The 21971-nt window shown below is 39.3% G+C and overlaps 1 protein-coding gene across 4 annotated transcripts in view; it reads left to right on the top strand.

The window, feature by feature from the left end:
- Positions 1 to 21971, top strand: part of HTR4 (5-hydroxytryptamine receptor 4) — a 190779-nt gene that overhangs the window by 115368 nt on the left and 53440 nt on the right. For all 4 annotated transcript variants that reach the window (XM_084780325.1, XM_084780323.1, XM_084780322.1 and 1 more), the window contains exon 6: positions 8764 to 9332. In XM_084780325.1, the coding sequence (XP_084636451.1) occupies positions 8764 to 9332 (569 nt within the window). The remainder of the gene's footprint in view (positions 1 to 8763; positions 9333 to 21971) is intronic.

Below are 21971 nucleotides of genomic sequence, written 5' to 3'. Positions count from 1 at the left end.
ATCTACTCTGGCACACTAAAATCATAATGACGATTAAAACTTACGGTCTGGATTCATTGTCAGGGCTACATATTTCTCAAGGAAGATGCCATGCAGTCATTTAAAGCCAGTCCTAAGATCCTGCTAGATGTGGGGAAGGGAACAGAAAGAAAAGACTGAGAATGAGTTCAGCCCAAAAAGACCAGAAAGGAGAGAATTGCTCTTCTTTTCAACCCACCTAAGGATTTTAGCTTCACATTCAAAGAAATGCCATGGCCAGGATTTACATTTCACAGTAGGAGTTCTCGAACTTAAAAAAAAGTACTAGAGGCAGGTGTGGAGAGGTAGGGACTCCATCCTTGAAGGAAATATAGACACTTTATTGAATCCCATAAAATTTCTTTCAGATTGCTAGACTTTTTTTCATCTGGAGTGGAAATGAAATATCAGTTTCCAACAAATACTATTACCAACAATAGTAATGATAATAGTCAACACATGCTTCATACTTACTATGTATCAAGACCCATGTTAATCAGTATTTCAGTGAACCTCATTAAGGGACATTCTTTGCTCAGTTGAAACACTGGTGCTTTTAAAGCTGGGCTTGGCAGAATTCATTCTTTTATTTCTTTGCTACCATTCACTAAACACTTTAGTCAGTTACTGAATTCTTCATGATTTAATGTCATTTAATTCATTACAGTACCACCATGCTTAACATCCATTTTATTTTTTAAAAAATTACTGACTTTAAAGTTTATGGGTTTAACGGTTGTCCTACTTCCTCATTTATCCATTCATGAAATGTAAATTGAGTGGCCATCTTGTTTCGTAGATTTCTAAAACACCAATATCAACATTTCAACTTTTGTGGCTCTTAAGATGGAGGAAGAGAAACCACACTATATTTCAAGTGTTGATTTTTATTTCAAATAAAACTTCAAAACAAGTAAAAGATACCAAGTGATGACACGATGTTGCTACTTTACATGCAAAATATTCCTCACTTGATAAGCTATGGGTAGAGCACAGTCCTAAAGGATGAGATAGCACAAGCCATGTGCAAACAAATGCTCATGGAAAAGTTATTTGGAACCAAAGTTGCAGCTGATGCAAAAGCCCTCAGCTGGGAGCATGCTTTGTTGATTCTGAGAGTGTCAAGAGCAGAGAGGTTGGAGAGCTGGTTAGGGGCCAGATTGTTTTGTTTGTTTGTTTACTTTGGTTAATATATGGCTTTTTAATTTTACTTTGAAATTGAAAGGTTCAGGGCAAGGAAGTGTCAAGACCTCTTCGTGTTTCCAAAGGATCATTATAGGTAGTCTGCAGAAAATAATGATAGGGCTGCAGGAAATCAGGAAAGCATGGGGAAGAGACTGCTACAGTCCTGCTGAGTGATGACAGGAAGGTGACACAAGATGGCAGTGCCCTGAAGTGGTGAGAAATTTGAGAGTTCAGAGGTTTACTCTCTCACTCTGTGTTTATTGGGTACCGGCATCACCAAAGAGAGCCTGAAATGGCCCAAATCCTTACAATTTTATGTCCAACCAGTGCTGTGGAAGCAGCACAGGATACACTAAAAATAAGCAGATATCTAGAATGTTAGGCGATAAAATGGCTATATCTTATTTCAATTTAGGGCAGTGGAGATGGCCTAGTAAGTAAAAATATGTGCAGCGTCCAATCCAGGTGGTTCACAAGTGCCTGTAACTCCATCTCCAGGGAATCCAACACCTCTGGCCTCCTTGACAATCTGCTCACCTGCGAATGTACCCACATGTGGGTGCACGCACCCACACACACAATTTTCAAATATTAAATCTTTAAAAGGTGGGTTGTTAGCAGATTGAAATTCTAAATAGGGAGTTAGAGTAGGCTCTATTGAGAAGATGACATTTAAATTAAGACTTTAAGGAGATGGGGGGAAAATACTTGTAGGTATCTTAGAGATGCACACAGCAGGCAGAAAATAGCTGATGCAAAGGTCCAGAGTCAGGATGTGCTTGACATAGGGCATTACAGAATTAATGAGGAGGTAAGAACACAGGAGGAGCTTAAGAAGTAATAAAATAAAATAAAATAGGGAGATAATGCGTTGGTCTGTGGGACATTTACAACATCAGATTTAACTGTGAGTGATATGGATCTGTAGGGTCTAAGCATGTTAGTAGTGTGATTTATAATATTATGGAAACAATCCTCTTTTTTCTGTTAAAAAGAAAACATTAAGGGAATCTACTAAAGTAATGTCATAGGTAAGAAAACACAATGGTGCTGTGGCTTTAGGGAGAGCAATGGGTACTGTAGTTCATAACATATAAACAGAATCTTCTGCATCATTAGAGAAATGTGAAAGGAAAATAATAATTAAATACAGCCAAGATTTTAGTCATTGCAACAGGAAAAATGTAGTGAATGACTATTAATTTCACCTGGAATTCCAGACTGGAAATGCTATAGGTAGGATATTTGTGGGATACAGAAAGCACAATATAAGTGTTAAGTATCTGCTACATATTTTAATGCAGCAGTGAGAAATCAGCTTAATATCAAACTGTGATATTTATGGGTACTCTCTATCAGAGACGAACTACAAGGTAAGGCATTCTCAGAGCTAGATGCTATCTAAACCCATACAAGTAGATGTAATCATCTGAGGAATCAAGCTATGTAAGAGAAGATGTCTCAGAAGTGAAAAGTCAGTAATGGAGGGTTGGAAAATACAACAAAGAAGGAAGCAAAAGAAGCCAAGTTGAAAACACATTATAAGTGAAGCTAAAAATGCCATTTCTGATTATGGTAACAACTATCCTAACCATGACTATAAGGATGAATAAAATGCACTATATTCAATAACCAGTGTCAGGCATTGCAGTTCATGCCTATAGCCTATAGCACTTGAGAAGCAGAGGCAGGAGAATTTCTGGTTCAAGCCTACTTAAGCTACCCAGTAATTATTCTCCTCAAGCCCAGCCCAGACTTAATCCTAGCATGGAGTACAAGCTGGGCACACAACCCCACCCCTGTAGCTTTGGAGTGATTGGCCATTGTGAGCTGCTGGGAAAGGAGCCGTCAGATCCTCTTAGAATGTAACTTCTGGCAAGGTGACTGTGCTCCAGTGGAAGACCATACATCCAAGAATATTTTAGGCAGCACTAATTGGTCTTGATGCCTTTTTTTATAGGAAAGGGAGTGGCCAGGGACGGGGGTGGATGTGGGAAGAGTATGGGTGGTGCATATGATCAAAACATTCTGCATATAACCAAAAACTCTCAAATAACTAGTAAAATGTAAAAGATATCAATAAATTTTAATGAATATTAATTAAAGATGCTCTTATATAGGAAAATATTTTCGCAAAATGTTTATTCTAAATATTATTTAAGGAAAAAATTTCAGTCCCTACAATTAAAAAAAAAAAATGTCCCAGATGAAAGAATCAGACAACAGGAAAAACACGGAACACTTGGGATGGTAAGCAGAAATACAAAAGTAAAATCAATAATAATAATAATAATAATAATAATAAATGTATAAATAAAAGAATAATACTGAGATACTATTTTACTGCCTCCCAGATGTTTTTGTAATATTGAATTAAAATGCACAAAAATGGCATGCCAGGAAAAATGAGATGAGAAAATCAAGATATAGTGCTTAAGATCTTTATATTGTAAAAAAAAAAAAAAAAGTGGTAAGTGTATCTCATAGAATGAAATAAGTTGTATTCTTTATGGTAAAAATGAGAATATACAGGCAAAAAGTAAATGGAGGGAGAGAAGCAAGAAACGCAAGGTAGTGGTTTGGAGAAGGATGGCTCCCAGAGGCTCATGTATTTGAATGCTCAGTCACCAGAGAGTGGTGTGTCCTTGTTGGAGGAAGTGTATCACTGGGAGTGGGCTTCCATGACTTTAATAGACTAAGCCTCTGGGGCGTTAAGCAAGCCCCCAATTAAATCCTTTCTCTTGTAGGAGTTGTTATGGTCAGGGCGTCTCATCACAGTAATAGAATAGTGACAAAGACACCTAAGATGGATAAAAACAGTAAAAGAGTGGACTTAATTCTCAATCAACCTGTGATTATGGTAAATATCAAATGACTAAATTCTGTAAGGAAAATTTGCTAAAAGATAAACCCTGTCATAACAAATCTAGATTAAAAAGCAAAAATATGCTGTGTAAACAGAGGCCATTGTATAGAATATAGTAAATAGCTTAAAATTTCATAAAATGGAAAAATATTTACCTTCTGAACACTAAGTTTTTGAGACAGGGTTTCTCTGTGTAGCCTTGGCTGTCCTGGACTTGTTTGTAGACAAGAGTGGCTTCGAACTCACAACAGTCTACCTGCCTCTGTCTCCCTGAATGCTTAGATTAAAGGCCACCATGCCTAGCTGAGTATTAATTTTTTAAAGCTTATATAACTTTATGATTACATATGATAAAAATTAAATTTAACACAGTAGTACTTCACAGTAGTAGACAAAAATAAAAATTAAATAGATACATTATAAAGATATAAGACAAAAATTAAATATGTATGCAATTAATGAAGTTGCATGTTTGTTGCTCTCTCTCTCTCTCTCTCTCTCTCTCTCTCTCTCTGTGTGTGTGTGTGTGTGTGTGTGTGTGTGTGTGTGTGTGTGTGTAGTTTTCCACATCAATATTCATATGTCTATTCACACTGAATAACCCCCAAAGAGGGAGATTGGGTTAAACAGCTTCTTTCAGTCAATGGCTATTCCTAGGAAAGATCCACAGCAAAGAACTCCAAAGCAGCATCTTCATAGTTAGAGAACACTGCTTTCATCCTTAAAGAGAATCTAGTGTATCCCAATATCAAGGACAAATGAGATTCATTTATTCCAGGAATATAATGCAATCAATGCATCTTTCTGCATTAATAAATGCAGATGAACCCACATGAACCTTTCATTACTATATCAAAAAAAAAGGTTGCCACATTCTGATATTAATTCATTATCTTTTTTAAATTATCATCACTTCAACACCAGAAGGGAGTTCCCTCAGTTAGATGACAATGTCAAAAGCTTTTAACAAACAGCATATTATATGTTTGTTCTGTAAAATTGGGACTGAAGTAAGAATGTCTGTTGTTATCACTTCTTTTCCTCCTCTTCCTCCTCCTCTCACTATGTATCATTGGCTGTCCTGGAATCATTATGTAGATGAAGGTGGCCTTAAATTCAGAGACCCACCTGCCTCTGCCTCTGAGTGCTGGAATTAAAGGCATGTGTCATTCACTTGGCTGGCTGTTAACTACTTTTTTTAAAATAGCAGAATAAAATGGCATCATAATTGAGAAGGATGAAATGAAACTCATTATTTGGAAATTGCATGAGCATTCATTAAGAAGGTTAAAAATAATACAGAGATGAAATAATAGCTAATTTATTAAAGTTGTTAGACACCTTTACAGTATTAAACTAATCCTCACTGAGTTCACCATACAGGCAACAAAAACTTGGGAGGGAAAGGTTTTAGAACAGTATCACAAACAATGGGGAAAAATACAGAGGTTGGAAAGACTGCTCAGTGGTTAGGAGCGCTTGTTGCTCTCAAAGGATCCAGGTTTGATTTCCTGCACCCACATGGTGGTTCACAACCATCTCTAAGTCCAGTTCTAGGGGATTCTGACTCCCTCTTCTGATCACCACAGGCACCAAGCACACGTGTGTTGCAAATACATACAAACAGGAAAAACAACATAAAAATAAATCCAGTAAATAGTCTTAAGTAAAACATAGGAGTGAGTGTAAGAAGATACGTTCAAGACATTTATGCAGAAAGTTGCATTGCTGAAGTAGACTATAAAACGTAGACAAAGGGAAAGAAACTGTGTTCACCAATTGGAGGACTTATTGCAACAATGCCGATTTCCCCAATCTAATTAAAAAACAAAAACAAAAACATTGAAGCTAGTTATGGAAGTTAATGGTATTTGTAAATATCATATGGAAATATTGAGATATAAGAATAGTCATGGCAGTTTTTAAGAGACCCACAATTTAATGCCCTTTGTTAGCAGGCAATCCAAATTGAATGAAATTAAAGAAATTAAAATGACATAGTATATAGATAGAAAAGTCTTGAAAGCAATATAGAAAATTGAAGCACAGAGCCATGTGCATACAGTTCTCCGATATAATCAGGTTATGTTGCAATGGAAGTGGAAAAGGGCTGTGCTTTCAATGCGTGCTGCAGGATCAACGGGCTGCCCGGACTGCAAAAAAAAAAAAAAAGAATCTTTCTCTTACTCCATACTTGTGTTGCTTGTTTGTTTGTTTGTTAACCTGACAAAAAATATGCATACCTGAGAAGAGGAAATCAAAGTTGGGAAAATGCCTCCATAAGATTGGCTTGGTTATAGGCAAGTCTGTGGGGTACTGCCTTGATTAGTGCACGATGTGGGAGGGGCCCAGATCCACCCCTGGGGGAGGAGGTCTCACTGGTTCATAGACCTAGGGGAGGGCAATAGGGTGAAAGCAGGAGGAAGGGAGAGAGGGGAGGATACAAGTGATGGGATAACAATTGAGTTGTAATCCAAATTAATGAAATAAATAAAAAATATTTGTAAAAAGTTCAGCCGTAAATAGAACTATGTACCACACTTTCCCCTCCAGAGGCTCGAGGATCATTGTATAAAGAGTGCTAGAGCCAGATGTTTTGAGCGACTACGGGAGTTGAACATATGAATTCACAGTAGTCATAACAGCATGCACAAGATCTTGTAAACTCAAGCCAGATCAAATCCCAGCACTGAATGGAGAGTCTGGCACAAAGTCTCACTCCTAGCAGTCAACCTACTGGCAATTATTCACTTCTAGGAGAGGAAGGATCAATGTTCTCTAAGAGTGTAGCCCTGCTGAGTCTGCTATGCTCCTGTGGAAGACCACAGTCCAGTTTTGGTTTGTAAACACAACCTGGCCTTGATGGAAAATAAAAAGACACAAGCTTGGGTGTAAAAGGAAAAGGGGTGATCTGGAAAGGCTAACACATTCCCAGAGGCAGAATGGAGAGAGAGAGAGAGGGAGTGAGAGAGACAGAAAGACAGAGACAGAGAGAGAGGGAGGAGTATCAAGGAACTGGGTAGCACTTTCAATAAACCTTAAGCAAGCCCACAATGAGGTAGAAGTATCTATAGACAATATCAAGTGCTGATGGGGATGAGGAGTAACTGGAGTGCTCCTAGCTGAGCAGCAGAAATATTAATTGATACAGTCCATTGGGAACCATATTGACTGTATCAAAAAAATATATGGTTATGAGGGAGAAGGGCATTTGGGAGGCATTAGATATGCCACTAAATATTCTACTCGTCGATTTGTTTAATTACTACATATGTGTTTTTACTTTATAAAATTCATTCACCCTATACATTTAATAATTGGAGCATTGTGTTTTACTTCAACAAAATGTGAATCTATAAAGAAGGCTTGAAGGCTCAGGAGCATCAATACATTAAATAGCTGATTTAAAGTAAGTTTTAGATTCATGGAGGTCTTTGGTAACTTTAACGATGGAAGTTTGAATGGAATGACTGGGAATAAGACCTAATTGGAGTGGATTCAGTAGAAAATAGGAGGCAGGGATGTGCATCCCTTTAATCAGTAGTAGTACATTCCAAGACCCCCCCAGGGATTCCCGAAACCACTACATATAGACTAAGTATACACACAAGGTTTTCCCTATGCATACATACGGTAAAATCCAATTTGTGAGCTAGGCACTGAGAAAGATCAATAACAATGGTTACAATAAAGTAGGACAATTACAACTACGTGCTTCCACAAAATTGCACCAATCTTGTGCTTTGGGCCATTGTCACATAAAATAAGGGCTATTTGAATACACGTTCCTCGACAGTCATTCTGATGACTGAGAAGGCTGCTAGGTTGTGTGACAATGTAGGCATGCTAGACTTCCTGTGTGAGACAGAGGGTTGGTGTAGAATTTCTGAATGCCACTCTGGTGGCATACAATTTAAAACTTAGGGATTGCTTATTTATATAATGTTTGAGCTGGGTGACCACAGGTAACTAAAACCTTGGTAGGTCAAACTATGGGCAAACAGGCAACTATTATGTTATATCTTCCTCGACTGTAAAATTGCTACCTTTTCTTTCTCTCAAGCCCTAAGCCTCTCACCCTAATTTCTCTATATCAATGCTTTGACTATTGTATTTTCTAAGTGGGAAAAATGTTCATCAGTACATTCAGTAAGCAAAGAAACAAGTCTGTAAAGAGCCCCAAAATCCCCCAAAGATCTGAATTTAGAGTGAAATTTTCAAATATTAACAAACATTATTTTAAAGTGTGGCTAAAATGAAGAACCTGAGAGGTTTTAATGCAGCTGATCTATATGGAGACGAAAATCTGCACATAACATAAACATCTGATAGTCTTGATCTAAGACATCTCATTTACATGTTATGCACAGTTAAACAAGGACGAAAGAATTGGTAGACAGAATTAAGAATGGGTTCTGACTACATCTTCCTTTTCTTTCTGAGACCTCACAGAGATAAGATCCTAGAACTCGGGGACATTTTTTTTTCTACCATGAAAGTCCTATGTGCTATAAATTTGTAAGAAAAATAAAAATGTAATGATAAACCTTATTTTTTCTTTCTCTTTCCTTTCTCTCTTTCTCTTCTTTTCCCATTATCTGTTTTCCTTTGCTTTCCTCACTTTTGCTATTTTTCCACTGTCTCCTCCTCGTTCACCTTCCCACCTCCATTTTCTCTCTCCCTCCCATTCTCAGATAGAGAAAAGGAAATCCGACCACAACTCTAACTCTACATGCTGTGTCTTCATGGTCAACAAGCCCTATGCCATCACCTGCTCCGTGGTGGCCTTCTACATCCCGTTTCTCCTCATGGTGCTGGCCTATTACCGTATCTACGTCACTGCTAAGGAGCATGCCAAGCAGATCCAGATGTTACAACGGGCAGGGGCCACCTCTGAAAGCAGGCCCCAGTCCGCTGACCAGCACAGCACACATCGCATGCGGACAGAGACCAAGGCAGCTAAGACCTTATGTGTCATCATGGGCTGCTTCTGTTTCTGCTGGGCCCCCTTCTTTGTCACCAATATTGTGGACCCTTTCATAGACTACACTGTCCCCGAGAAGGTGTGGACTGCTTTCCTCTGGCTTGGCTATATCAATTCAGGGTTGAACCCTTTTCTCTATGCCTTCTTGAATAAGTCTTTCAGACGTGCCTTCCTCATCATCCTCTGCTGTGATGATGAGCGCTACAAAAGACCCTCCATTCTGGGCCAGACTGTCCCCTGTTCAACCACAACCATTAATGGATCCACACACGTGCTAAGGTGAGTGCTTAGGGAGGGGGTCAGTTTGGTTTTTCTGGCATTGCTCAGAAGGGCTTGTGGTCCAGGTTTGTTCTAGGGGGTTATTCCTGAAAATGTTGGCAGGGCTTTCAAAGGCCCAAGTCCATGCTGCCATGTAACCATGGTATCGATTCATGGGCAAGGACTCAGGCTCTGTCAGGAGATTGACTTGCATTTATATCCATAGTTTTTTGACTTTGGTTAGGGATCAAGTTAGTGACCTTTGATCACTAACAGTTCTAAGCCTTCATTGCACTTTTTAAAAAAATGGAGTTATAACCACTGTATGTAGATGCCAGGGCTTTTGTGCACATCAAATGAGCTAATGTGTGTGTGGCACTCATGGTGTAGAGAGAGCAAGTGCAGTCCACTACTGTTCATGGAGAGTATTTGAGGTAGCCACTAGGTGCATGGCCTTTTAAAAAGCAGAAAAGACTTGATTGTCACTTTCCCAGTGCCCTAATAACCATTTTTGTAATCATTGCTGCATTTACTTTTCATCAACTATAAAAGTGTCAATAACACTACTACCATTCTAATCTGACTTTGTGGCAGTAAGAGGTAAAATGTTTGTAGAGCTTGACACATAGTACGCTCATGCTACTAGTAACTGTATTAATATTAGTTAAGCTAGTAGTGCTTGTGTACTTCCCCGAAAGCCTACGTGAGATGATAAAACTAAAATAAGCTGAATAATACATGAGCAACAGTAATGTTATGTAACAAATCATATAGTCGGGTGTCAGGGTCTACCGTAGAGATGTGAGTAGGAGGGACACTGGTTTGGCGTTCATGGTAGATGTCACAGGACAGCAATTTGTAAGACATTGAGATAAGAGAGAGAGACTAGAGAAGCCGTTCCAGGCATGTCGAGTAGCATAGGAAAGGAAGAGGAAGACAACAAAAACGCAGCTGGGTGGTAAGGGACTTATCAAGGTCACTCAGGCTGCAGGAGGTAGGAGTGACACTGACGTTTAGTGCCATGGTGCATTCTCCCACACACTCCAGGCTTAGGTGTGAGCTTGAATTTTCCTCAACTGTGAAGAGTTACAGGTGCAGAACCTGCGTCCTGTGGCAAAAATTAAATCCCAGTAGTAGACTGTCCTCCATTCTGAGATCCATCCATCCGGCTTTCTGAAGACTCTTCCCTTCTCTGAGTTAAGCGTTTCTCTTTTTCCTATGATGCCAGTATGAAGTTGTTCTAGCAGCTGAGACCTGGCAGCAGGGGGGAGGGGGGGCGGGGGGGTTTTCGTTTGTATGCCTGAGAGAAGAGGGGCAAACTTGAATTGCTGTGGCGTATAAACAATGGTTCTCAGGGGCTTCTCCGAAGCCTGAATTCAGTCTACCGGCACCAGTGTGGGCAGCCTTGCGGTGGAAGCCTAACATGGTGTTGAAGTAAGGGCCTCAAAGGATGCTCTGACAGCCTGGCATTCTCTTCATTATTTTGGGACGGAGGGCCACCGGGGGGTGGGGTGGGGGCCGGAGAATCCAACTACACAATGTGTGCAGAGCTTGTGTGGGTGCTAGGAGCTCCAGCGATTTAAGCTAGTGGTTGCCTAAGCAGGCTGTCGGCAACTTAAAACAATGTATGCTTCCAGCAACACATTTGCTAAGTCGGTCGTTTCGGAAAGCCAATGGTTTTCTAGCTTAGGTGCTGCCACGGAAAAGACTTGGACACTTCCGGCACAGCTGAAGAAGGTCCTTTTAGCTGATATTGTGCTGTTCCCCCGCCCCGCCCCCGCCCGATCCTTCGGTCACCTGTGAATGGTTGTTAAGCAAAGAAGCAGGTTTAGAGGCTATGAACACGTACCCTCTGCACAGTCATCCTTACACTCCTCCCTCACAGAGTCAGGAGAGCAGGAAGTTGCTGAGAGTTGTTCTGTGGGGAAGAGAGTCATGAAAGTCAGAGTAGTCTACGCAGAAAAGTCACATCTATTTCTAAACTGTGGCTACTGTAGGGCAAGCCTTGCAGGTGCAAGAATCTACCTGTTTGGCTCACTGCTCTATACCAGGGACGCGCTATCTAAGGCACATAGGAACTTAAGCTACTGCCCTGCGTGAACAAAATTAGTTCTTTAGGCCAAGTGTTTCAATGGAATGTTCAAAAATCAGCATTGCCTTAAAGATCTCTTAAAGGTGCGGCATGTCAGTGAAGAGAGACAAATTCAGCAAACATAACAGTAAAATGACAAAACAGAAATCAGCTTTTACCAGCTACCTCATCTCCAGCTATCTTCACACACACATACACACACACACACACACACACACACACACACACACACACACACACACACATCCCTAAGGCTATATAAAGTCAAAACTCTCTCCATCATTTTATATGAATGGCACTATTATGACATATGCACTTTTCTGTTTTCTTGATCTTGTGTTTTGTTCTTTAACAATAATGTTTTTGGACACAATTCCACTGAAGAATGTGTAGACAGAACACATTTATTTTTTTGCTAACCATCTTATTTATTTTCTACTCATAGACCAGAATTTTGGTGTTTCCAGAATTTTGGAAAACTGCAGTTTTAATGTCCTTGAACACATTTCTTTGTGCATATACTGACATTGAGATGGCACCAGAGCTGAAATGTCTTTTAACATGCACTTTAATAACATGCTGAACATAAAACGGACCTCCCACAACACTGTATGGAAAATTATCATTCATATCCGTGGATGTGAAAAGATGATTTATTTTATTCACCAATACCAAATATTATCATTTTTATTATTTTATTAATTAAAAAACACCCATTTAATTTGCATTTCCCAGATAATTTATCATGTTGGACCTTTTAAAAATTAGTACTTTAAAAAAATTGTACTACTTATTTTAAAATGTAGTTAATTTTCCTTGTAAGTATGCACATAGACACACAGAAATACCACTGGGCACTGTACAAGCCCCATTGTATTTAGAAACAATGAGGTCTGACTTTTAGTTTTGATTTTGTCTCTTAGGAACTAAGATTACTTTTAAGTCTTTACTCATGCAAAACAAGAGGAAAAAAATGAAGTTGTCATTGACTGGCATGGTATCTATTAGCTACAAATGATTATTTAAGTAAAATGTTAAATTAAATATATTTTAAAATACAAAAGAATGCTATGTAATACTCTTATTAATTCTTTAATCGTTTCATACTTACAAAACATGTATTTTGGGCATGATCTTCCCCATTCTTCTCCCACCTTTTTCTTGAACCCTGTTAATCCTCATATCCTTCCACTGTTGTGTCCTTTTTTTTTTTCTTAATAAGCCACTGATCCTGTTTATGCTGCTCATATACTCATGCATGCAGGGCCATCTACTGGAGTGTGTTGGCCTTCTGGGGACCACAGCCTTAAGTAAAACTGACTCTCCCTCCTCCTGGAATCCACCAACTGTTGATAGCTCCTCGGCTAGAGAGGGATGCTAGTGAGACTTGCCACCTCAAAGCTGAATGCTGACTGTTGATCTTGGGTGAGCGATCGCATCAGGTCTAGAAGGTGTGGTTGTACTTTGATCCTCTGGTCCTTAGACCCTTTCTGTCCCCTCTCCGTAAGGGAGCTTGAAGCACTGGGGAGGAGGTATGGGATAGATGTCCTATTTGTGACTGAGCCTGAAGTAAGCACTCTTAAGGAGCATCCCAACCCAGAAATGAAAGGTTAAGGACAGTTGGCAGGAAACAGCCATGTTCTACCCCTTGAAGTGCTCAGAGTGGGTTCACTTACCGTGATGGGTCACCACATAGCTACTGTTTGGTATAATTTAATCACACATTTGCTAATAAAAGGGTAACTGAAACTCATGGTTTCCACAAATAGCAACTATATTAAACAGAGCGTATTTGAATACAGGGACAACCAGGTCACCCTCATCCTGGAAAAACTGTGGCCAAGCTTGACTAAGGATGCTTTTCCAAGGAAGCATTTCAGAGGAGAGCAACAGTCCAACTGCCACCATGAAAGGGCCAGTTTGCTAAACTAAACACTGCCTTTGGGCAGGTTCTCTCATGATGATTTAATTTAAGATGCTTGTGACACTTAATAACCTTTTCATAAAAACAAAAATAAGCTATTTTTAATACAATATTGTTGGGTTATGGTTTCCCCTCCCTTTACTCCTCCCAGATCCTCCCCTCCTCCCCAGCCACCCAAATATATGCCCCCCTCATACAAACAGGCATGTTATAATAATACATAACATAGAATAAAAACAAACTGGAATAAAATGAAGCAAACAACTGGGAGAGAAATAGGCAAAGAAAGAGCACAAGAAACACATATAGACACAGAGACACACACATTACCACACACAGAAATCTCCTAAAAACATAAACCATAATATGGTGGAAACCATAATATAGGTATGCAAAAGACCTGTCAGGAAGAAAAGAAGATAAGAATGATGCCCAGGCAAAGCATAGAGATGAGGAACCTCCAGAAATGGAACCGAGTTCGCTTTGTGCTGGCTAAGCATGGGATCCGTCCTTAGAAGTAGTTTGTATACCCAGTGAGGCTGCTGGAGAAAACTGGGTTTTCCTCTGTGGTTGGTTATCAACTGGAGACAGTTGCTGGGTTACAAATGGGGGCTTCTGTCTGCTTCCTCTCTCAGTGCTGGGACCCCATCTGGCTTAGACAAGTGCCCAGACTATGCAGGATGACACGGTCTCCTTGGTGTCTTTTATCCCCTCTCATTTTTAAAGTCTTTTCACCTCTTCTTCCAGACCTCCTTGAGCTCTGAGGAGAGAGATTTGATGGAAGCATCCCATTTAGGACCAAGTGTTTCAAGATTTCTCACTCTCCTCACAGGAAGCTTCTCTGATGATGGCTGAGCAAGGCACTGATCTATGAACAAACCAGAATGTTGTTAGGAGTCTGCTGTGTACCGTTAGTACAGTGGCCCTCAACCTTCATAATGCTGTGACCCTTTAATATAGTCTCTCATGTTGTGTAGATCCCCAACCATAAAATTATTTTTGTTGCTACTCCATAAGTATAATTTTGCTACTATTACTAATCATAATGGGCCACATATGGGTCTGGATTACCTCATTCAAGATGATTTTTTTTTCTAGCTCCATCCATTTACTTCCAAATTGCACAATTTCATTTTTAACATCTAAGTAATATTCAAGTGTGTAAATATACCACGTTTTCTTTATCCATTTTCCACTGGTGGACATCTAGGCTGTTTCCAATTTCTGGTTATTATGCATTGAGCAGCAATCTCTATTATAGGATATATAGTCCTATAGTTCTTAATTATTTATATAAATATTTATATCAGCCATAGCACTCTGTGTTTGGTTGTTTTTGGTAACAAATTCTGTGTGTTTTTATTTTTATAATGTTTTATTTAATTTTTGAAAAATTTATATATGTACATATGTATATATATAAATTTTTATATACAATGTATTGTCTTAGTCTGTATTCTCTCACTGTGAAGAGACATCATAAACATGGCAACTCTTACAAAGGAAAACACTTAATTGGGGCTGGCTTACAATTTCAAAGGTTTAGTATATTATCATCATGGTGGAAAGCATGGTGGCACACAGGCAGACATGGTGCTGGAGAGGGAGCTGAGAGTTCTACATCTGGATCAGCACACAGCAGGAAGAGAGAGAGCGCTACTGGGTCTGATTTGGGCTTCTGAAAACCCAAAATCCTCCCCAGGTGACATACTTTCTCTAATAAAGCCACTCCTACTTCAACAAGGCCACACCTCCTAATCTCTGTCAAGTAGCACCACTCCCTAATGGCCAAAGCAGTCAAATTATGAGTCTAGGGGGCCGTTCCTATTCAAACTACCACACTCCAGTCCTTGGCCCACATTGGCTTGGAACCATAGCAGAATGCAGAAATGCATTCAGTCCAACTTCAAAAGCCCCCATAGTCTATCACAGTCTCAACACTGCTTAGACGTCCAAAGTCTCTTCTGAGACTCATGGTGGTGTCTTAACTGTAATCCCCTGTGAAGTCACAATAAAAAAGCAAATCACATGCTTCCAACATACACCGGCACCAACATACATTACCATCCAAAAGGGAGTATAGGGAACATAGTGGGGAAGTTCTGGACCAAAGCAAGCTCTAAAACTGATAGGGCAAACTCCGAATTCTGCAATCCATGCCTGATGTCACAGTGCTCTTCAGATTTCCACCTCTTTTCACCTTTGTTGACTACAACATGTATCTTGATCATATTGAACCCCTGAACCTGCCTCTAACTCCCCACAGAACCACCCCAACACGTCTCTACTGACATCATGTCCTCCATTTAAATTTTTAAAAATTTTAACCCAAGGAGATCAATTAGTGCTGCTCATAGGTGTGTAAGAGACTGTTTCACAACTACTTCTGTCTCTTAAAATTTTTTAAAAGTATGATTAACAGTTTACTTGCATTTGAATTATCTCATAACTTAGTAAAACTGACTCCTGGGCCCTATGCAGCAAGTCAGGGCCAGAGAGTAAAATGATCTTTCCACCAAGACAAATTTTCCGCATCATAAACTGTAATAGCCACCAGCTCACATTTGCACTGATTAGGCTGCCCAGTGCCTGATGGCATTCCTTGTATTTCAGGGCTTCCAGTTTTGACACATACTTTCAGTTTTGAGGTTCTGACAAAGTCTCCATGAGGATAAATATTAATTGTGCTTTAACTGACAAATTGTACTAGAAAAACTATTTTTGAAAATTTGCCTTGGTATAGACATACTTCAAGCCAGATGCCTTTGCACTTGAGAGATGTGATACAACCACATAGCTTTGGCTTGTGACCATAATAGCTAGGTGACAAGTGGTAGAGACAAGTCACACTGATTCGATCTATGGATCCTTGGCAGTTTGATTTTTGCCAATATAATGCATGTCTACCTGGGTTAGATAGCTCTAACAGTAGACAGAGCTAGGCAACATGAACAGATTTGTCTCTGGTTTACAGTTAGATGAGCTGGTTGTCCCACCAGGTTTAGATCTCTTTCCTGCATTCCTAACCTCAGGTACTGAAACCTAGGATACTTACTCGGTTCTCAGTTTCTAGAAAGGCAAGAAAATCTTCCCAAAGAACTTGCTCTCTAGCTTGGTTCTTGAATCTTATCCTTTATAATCTGGCCCCAACACTCCTGATAGATGAGTTTCCATTGTCTAGATATCTCCACAAATATAGTTTACATATGCATATATATGCATATATGTGTATACTTTATATATATATAAATACACATACATTACATATAGTGTGTGCATATACATTGTATATACATATGTATATATATTACATATGTGTATATATACAATAGTGTAAATATAGGCCACATGTGACTATTAGCATTTTAATATATAGAAAATAAAAGACAAAAACATTTCCCTGGTATCACTGCCCCCATTCTAGTACATATTATCCAGATGAGTGGCTTCTGCACTGAACAATGCAAGTGTAGAATATTTCTAACAGTGGTGGAAGCTCTATTAGAAAACAGTTTTAGAGACAAAAAAGGGTTTTCTCTGGAAGGAGATACAATATATTTTTCTCTTAGACTTAACAACTCATGTTATCTGCCAGAGCTCAATCTTAAACACACACACGTGCACACACGTGCGCGCACACACACACACATGTACGTATATCATAGCTATATGATATGTATATCAATCCTTTATATTTCTAAGTTTGAGATTTGTGTACTAATGTTTGTAGAAAATCAGAAGAGGAAAACATGAGACCAGGAAGAAGGTAAAAATGGAGAGGCAAAGAGAACAAGGACCCGATCTTTCTCCCCATACAAAGCACAAGAAATTGAAATTTCTTGGAGTTTTTGGCCCCCTTTCCCCCTTATAAACAATTCTCAGAACTTACACCATGTTTTCTGTATCTTACATTGTGTTTTCTGTTAGATCCCCATCAGGCTATCAATCCAAGAGGACAGGTAGCTGTCTCTTTAATTTTCCAAGGTTTCCCCAGAGTGTAGAAATATTTGCTGGGTAAATGAATATTCTATGGTATCAATGAATTGTGTGCTAGAACAAATTTTATACACTGTGTGTGATTATTAAAATCATTAGTTTTACCATTAATCCATTTACCAACATTTGACTTCAACCTACCAGAATTCCTTGGATCCCTTTTTAAAATAAAGCTTTTCTTACTCTGAATTGGAAGATTTTGCCCATCCCCCCCACCCCCAGATGAACAAATAATTTGGAATTGGTTTCTTTGGGATCCTGAGAGATTCCTTCTAATGTTGGAAAGCTGTTTGACATTTAAATGACATTTTTATGGCTTTTACCTTGAACTATGGAGGTTACAATTGAAGTCAACATTTACTCATTGAATTGAGCCAAGGCAAATTTAATGTGTTAAATTGAGGATGGATGTGGATGCCCTTGGTTTTCTCCTTTAATCTTCTTCAGGGTCAGCGTAATTTATAGCTCAATACAAAATAAATATATTGGGCTACTGGTTCAGAGGGCAGGAGAAACTGCCATTAAAGGTACTAAATTATAAAGCCTTTCATCCCATCTATCTCTGTTATCTGGTAGTTTATTGTTGTTGCTCATTGTGTACCTTTATATGGAAGAAAATTTAATTATTATCATAGAATTTATATTTTTAAGAATTTCATGTATGTGTACTATATTTACATCATTTACATCTCTTCCTTCCCCCTCTCAAACTCTTCATGTCTCCCCCAACAACTCTCTTTCTCAAATTCATGGCCTCTTTTGAAATTGTTGTTGTTACATATCACGGGCACACACACACACACACACACACACACACACACACACACACACACACACACATGTATATATAAATACCACCTTCTGAGTCTGTTTAGTATTGCTCATATGCACATGAGTTTAGGGCTGGCCACTTGGGGTTGGCTAACCTAGCAGGGGGCTTGTCCCTGGAGAAGACTGGCTCGCCTTCTCTTAGCAGCCACAAATTACCTGTAGATCTTTATCCTACAGGTCTTGTGAGATTTCCACCATCTATGTTAAAACATGAACTAGTATTGTCATTATGCAAATTGTGTTTAGCAACCATGTTGGTCATATTTCAAGGGTTTAACTTTCCTGTCATACATAGAAGACAGCACCTCACAGAAGGTTCCCTGATTCTCTGGCTCTTATAATCTTCTGTCCCTTTCTGAGCCTTAGGTGTAGGTCTGTGTTGTAGTTGTAGCGGCTGGAATTGGGCATCCACTCACTTATTTCCTTCATTTTGGCTAGTTTTGGCTTCCTGTGATGGTCTCTATCTGCTACAAAAAGCAGCTTTTTTTGATGAGTGGTGAGAGCTGTACTTATCTGTAGATATAAAGATATATGTAGAATGCAGTTGGGAATTTTACTGGTTTGGGAAAGGTCTATGACCGCACCAGCCCCGGATGTTGGCTAGGTTTACAGTACCAGGCATGAATTCCATCCTGTTAAGTATGCCACAGGTCCAGCTAGATGGCTGCTGTTTGACTTTAAGGTATTGTGTCCTGATTACAGCCTTGAGGCTATCTTACCATGCTAACCATTGTGTGTTCCACAGGCTTTCCAGCTCATGGAAGTATTCATTTCTTCTCTTTCATGTCCCCTCCCATAGGACCTTCAGACACTGGGGAAGCTGGTCCTCAGGGAGGAAGCTTCCAAGTCAGTTCCATCTCAAGTCCTTCATGTTCTTTGTCTGAAGTGTATGGCGGTATCTTTATTTGTAAGACCTTACCTTCACATTCTTGAAGGCAACCAAAAGCAGTGGTAGTAGCTTATATTTGCATAGCTTTTGGACTCTCTTGATCAACAACTTGAAAGGAAGTTTGCTATCCCTGGCACTAGGGTGTTTTGTTAGTTAATCTATGGCTTTCATGGGTATCATTGTTATTAGAAGTGGCCTAAATTCATTTAAACTATGTGTAATATATATATATATACTTATATTTATATAAATGTATATATAATATATACATTTATGTTTATATATAACATATATGTATATATAAAACATCAATGTGTTAATTATTTTTCTACTGCTTTCATGAAGCACCATGACCAAGGCAACCTATAAAAGAAAGCAATGATTTCAGCCCATGATTTCAGAAGGTAGGCTCTACGATTTCACAGTGAAGGTGTGGCAATGGGAACATCTGAGAGCTCATTCCTAAAACTACAGGCTGAAGGCAGAGGGCACACTGGGAGTGAAATGAGTCTGAAGCCTGAAAGCCTGCTGTCCCTCCAGGCTTACATTGTCTTGGATACCCAAGTTCAGGTACTCAGATTTAGAATGCTTATCCAGTTCTTAGTTCCTAAGAAGTTGGGGAAGACCATGTCCCCTGGAGGGGGAGACCTGGTGGCACTCAGAGGAAGGATAGCAGGTTACCAAGAAAAGACTTGATACCCTATCAGCATATACAGGGGGAGGAGGTCCCCCTCAGACACAGTCATAGGGGAGGGGAGTAAGGGGAAAATGGGAGGGAGGGAGGAATGGGAGGATACAAGGGATGGGATAACCATTGAGATGTAACAAGAATAAATTAATAAAAAAGGGGAAAATTTTTTTTAAAAATTAAAAAAAGAAGTTGGGGAAAGTGTAAACAATTTCCAAAGCTTGCTCCCAGCGACAAGTCTCCTCCAAAAGGGTCACACATCCTAATCCTTCCCAAATAGTTCCAGAAACTGAGGACTATAGAGTCAGACATTTGAGCCTTTGGGGGCCATTCTCATTCAAAGAACCGTAGTAAAATGTTTCCCTATGGCTTTTTCAAATATTTGAGATTACTTATTGCTCCTCCCTCCTGCATCCTTTGTATTACTCATCTTTCCTCCCCATTAATGCCTGCCCTGATTTTCCCATTTATAGCCAGTGCCCTACTAATCCCCATCTCTAGAGATCCTTCTATGCCCCCACCCATGGTCCCTTTTTACTTTCCTGGTTTCATTGATTACTCCAGATTATATTCTCACATCTAAAGATTCAGAAGCGATGCCTTAGTGGTTAAGAACACTGTCTGTTCTTCCAAAGGTCCTGAGTTCAATTCTCAGCAACCACATGGTGACTCATAAGCATCTATAATGAGATCTGGTGACTGCTGGCACACATGCAAGCAGAATAATGTATAAATAATAAATAAACATTTTTTTAAAAAAGAAAAAAGATTCAGAACAAGGAACTACAAATGAGGGAGAATATGTAGTGTTTATTTTGGGGGGTGTAGGTTACCTCACTCTCAATGTGTTTTTTAGTTTCACCTATCTACCTGAAAATTTTGTGATTTCATTTTTTTCACAGCTGAATGGTATTCCATTATGCGTACATACCACATTTTCATTATCTATTCATCAGCTGATTAATATGTAGGTTGTTTCCATTTCCTGGCTCTTGTGAGTAGAGCAACAATGAACATGGCTGCCAAGTGTCTGTGGGGCAGGATGTCCAGTCTTTTGTGCACACGCCAAGGACTGGAGTGCTATAGCTGCCTCATACGGAGGATCTACTTCTAGGGTTTTGAGAAGTCTCCACTTCTGACTTCCTAGTTGTTGAACCGGTTTGAAAAAACACCAACAGTGAATGTGGGTTCCCCTTTCCCCACATTGTCTCTATTATTTGCCCTCAGTTTGTTTGTTTGTTTTTATTCTTAGCTATTCTGATTGGAGAAAGATTAAAATCTCAAAGAGGTTTTAACTTGCATTTCCATGATTGATAAGGATGTTAAACATTTTTAAATTATTTATTGTTTTTACTTTTTTGTTTTTGAAGTTATAATACTTATATCATTTCTCGCTTCTGGTTTTTTTTTTTTTTTTTTAGCCATTTTTACTTCTTTTGAAAACTCACAGTTCAGGTTCATAGCTAGTTTTAATTTGGTGATTTGTTTCCTTAACTGTACTTTTTGCATATTCTTTGCATATTCTGGATACCAATCCTCTATCTGATGTAGACAGGCAACCACACTCTCCTGCCCTGTGGGATTTCTCTTCACTTGCTTGCTTGCTTGCTTCCTTTGCTTCCCAGAAGCATTTTATTTTCATAAATATATAAATATATAAATGGAGCCCAAATCGGAAAGTTCTTTCCTACATCTACATCATGTGAGGTGCTGCCTAGGTTTTCTCGTAGCAGTTTCAGGGTTTCAGGTTTCATAGTGAGGTCTTTGATCCATATAGAGCTGACATAGTGCAAGGGGTCTGAATCTATGGGTCTAAATCTGCATGTGGCCATTCAGTCTTCCTGTGGCACATTTCCAGTGGGTGTTTTGGGCTGTCGTTTTGTGCACTTGTGTTTGGACCTTCTATTTTGTCCATTGATCTACATGTCTGTTTTTGTGCCAGTACTGTGCTGTTGTCATTACTAGACCTCTGAAACACAGTTTGAAACCTGGTATGGTCTCCACCAGCATTGCTTTGGCTATCTGGGCCCTGTTTTTGGCTACTTGTGTGAAAACTGTCATGGAGATTTTGATGCTTGGTCACTTTGGAATTGTGCAAGGCTTTTGATAGGGTGGTCGTTTTCACCACATCAGTTAGTGTTGATTCTTTCCATAAGCATGGGGGATCGTCCCATCTTCTAGTGTCTTCCTCAACCTCCTTATTCAGACATTTAAAACTTAACAGTATAAAAGCTTTCACT

This window comes from Acomys minous (assembly GCF_964271855.1).
Source record: "Acomys minous genome assembly, chromosome: 4".
Classification (NCBI taxonomy): domain Eukaryota; kingdom Metazoa; phylum Chordata; class Mammalia; order Rodentia; family Muridae; genus Acomys; species Acomys minous.
The sequence above is the reverse complement of the archived record's forward strand: the minus strand, read 5'-3'. Positions and strand labels throughout refer to the sequence as shown.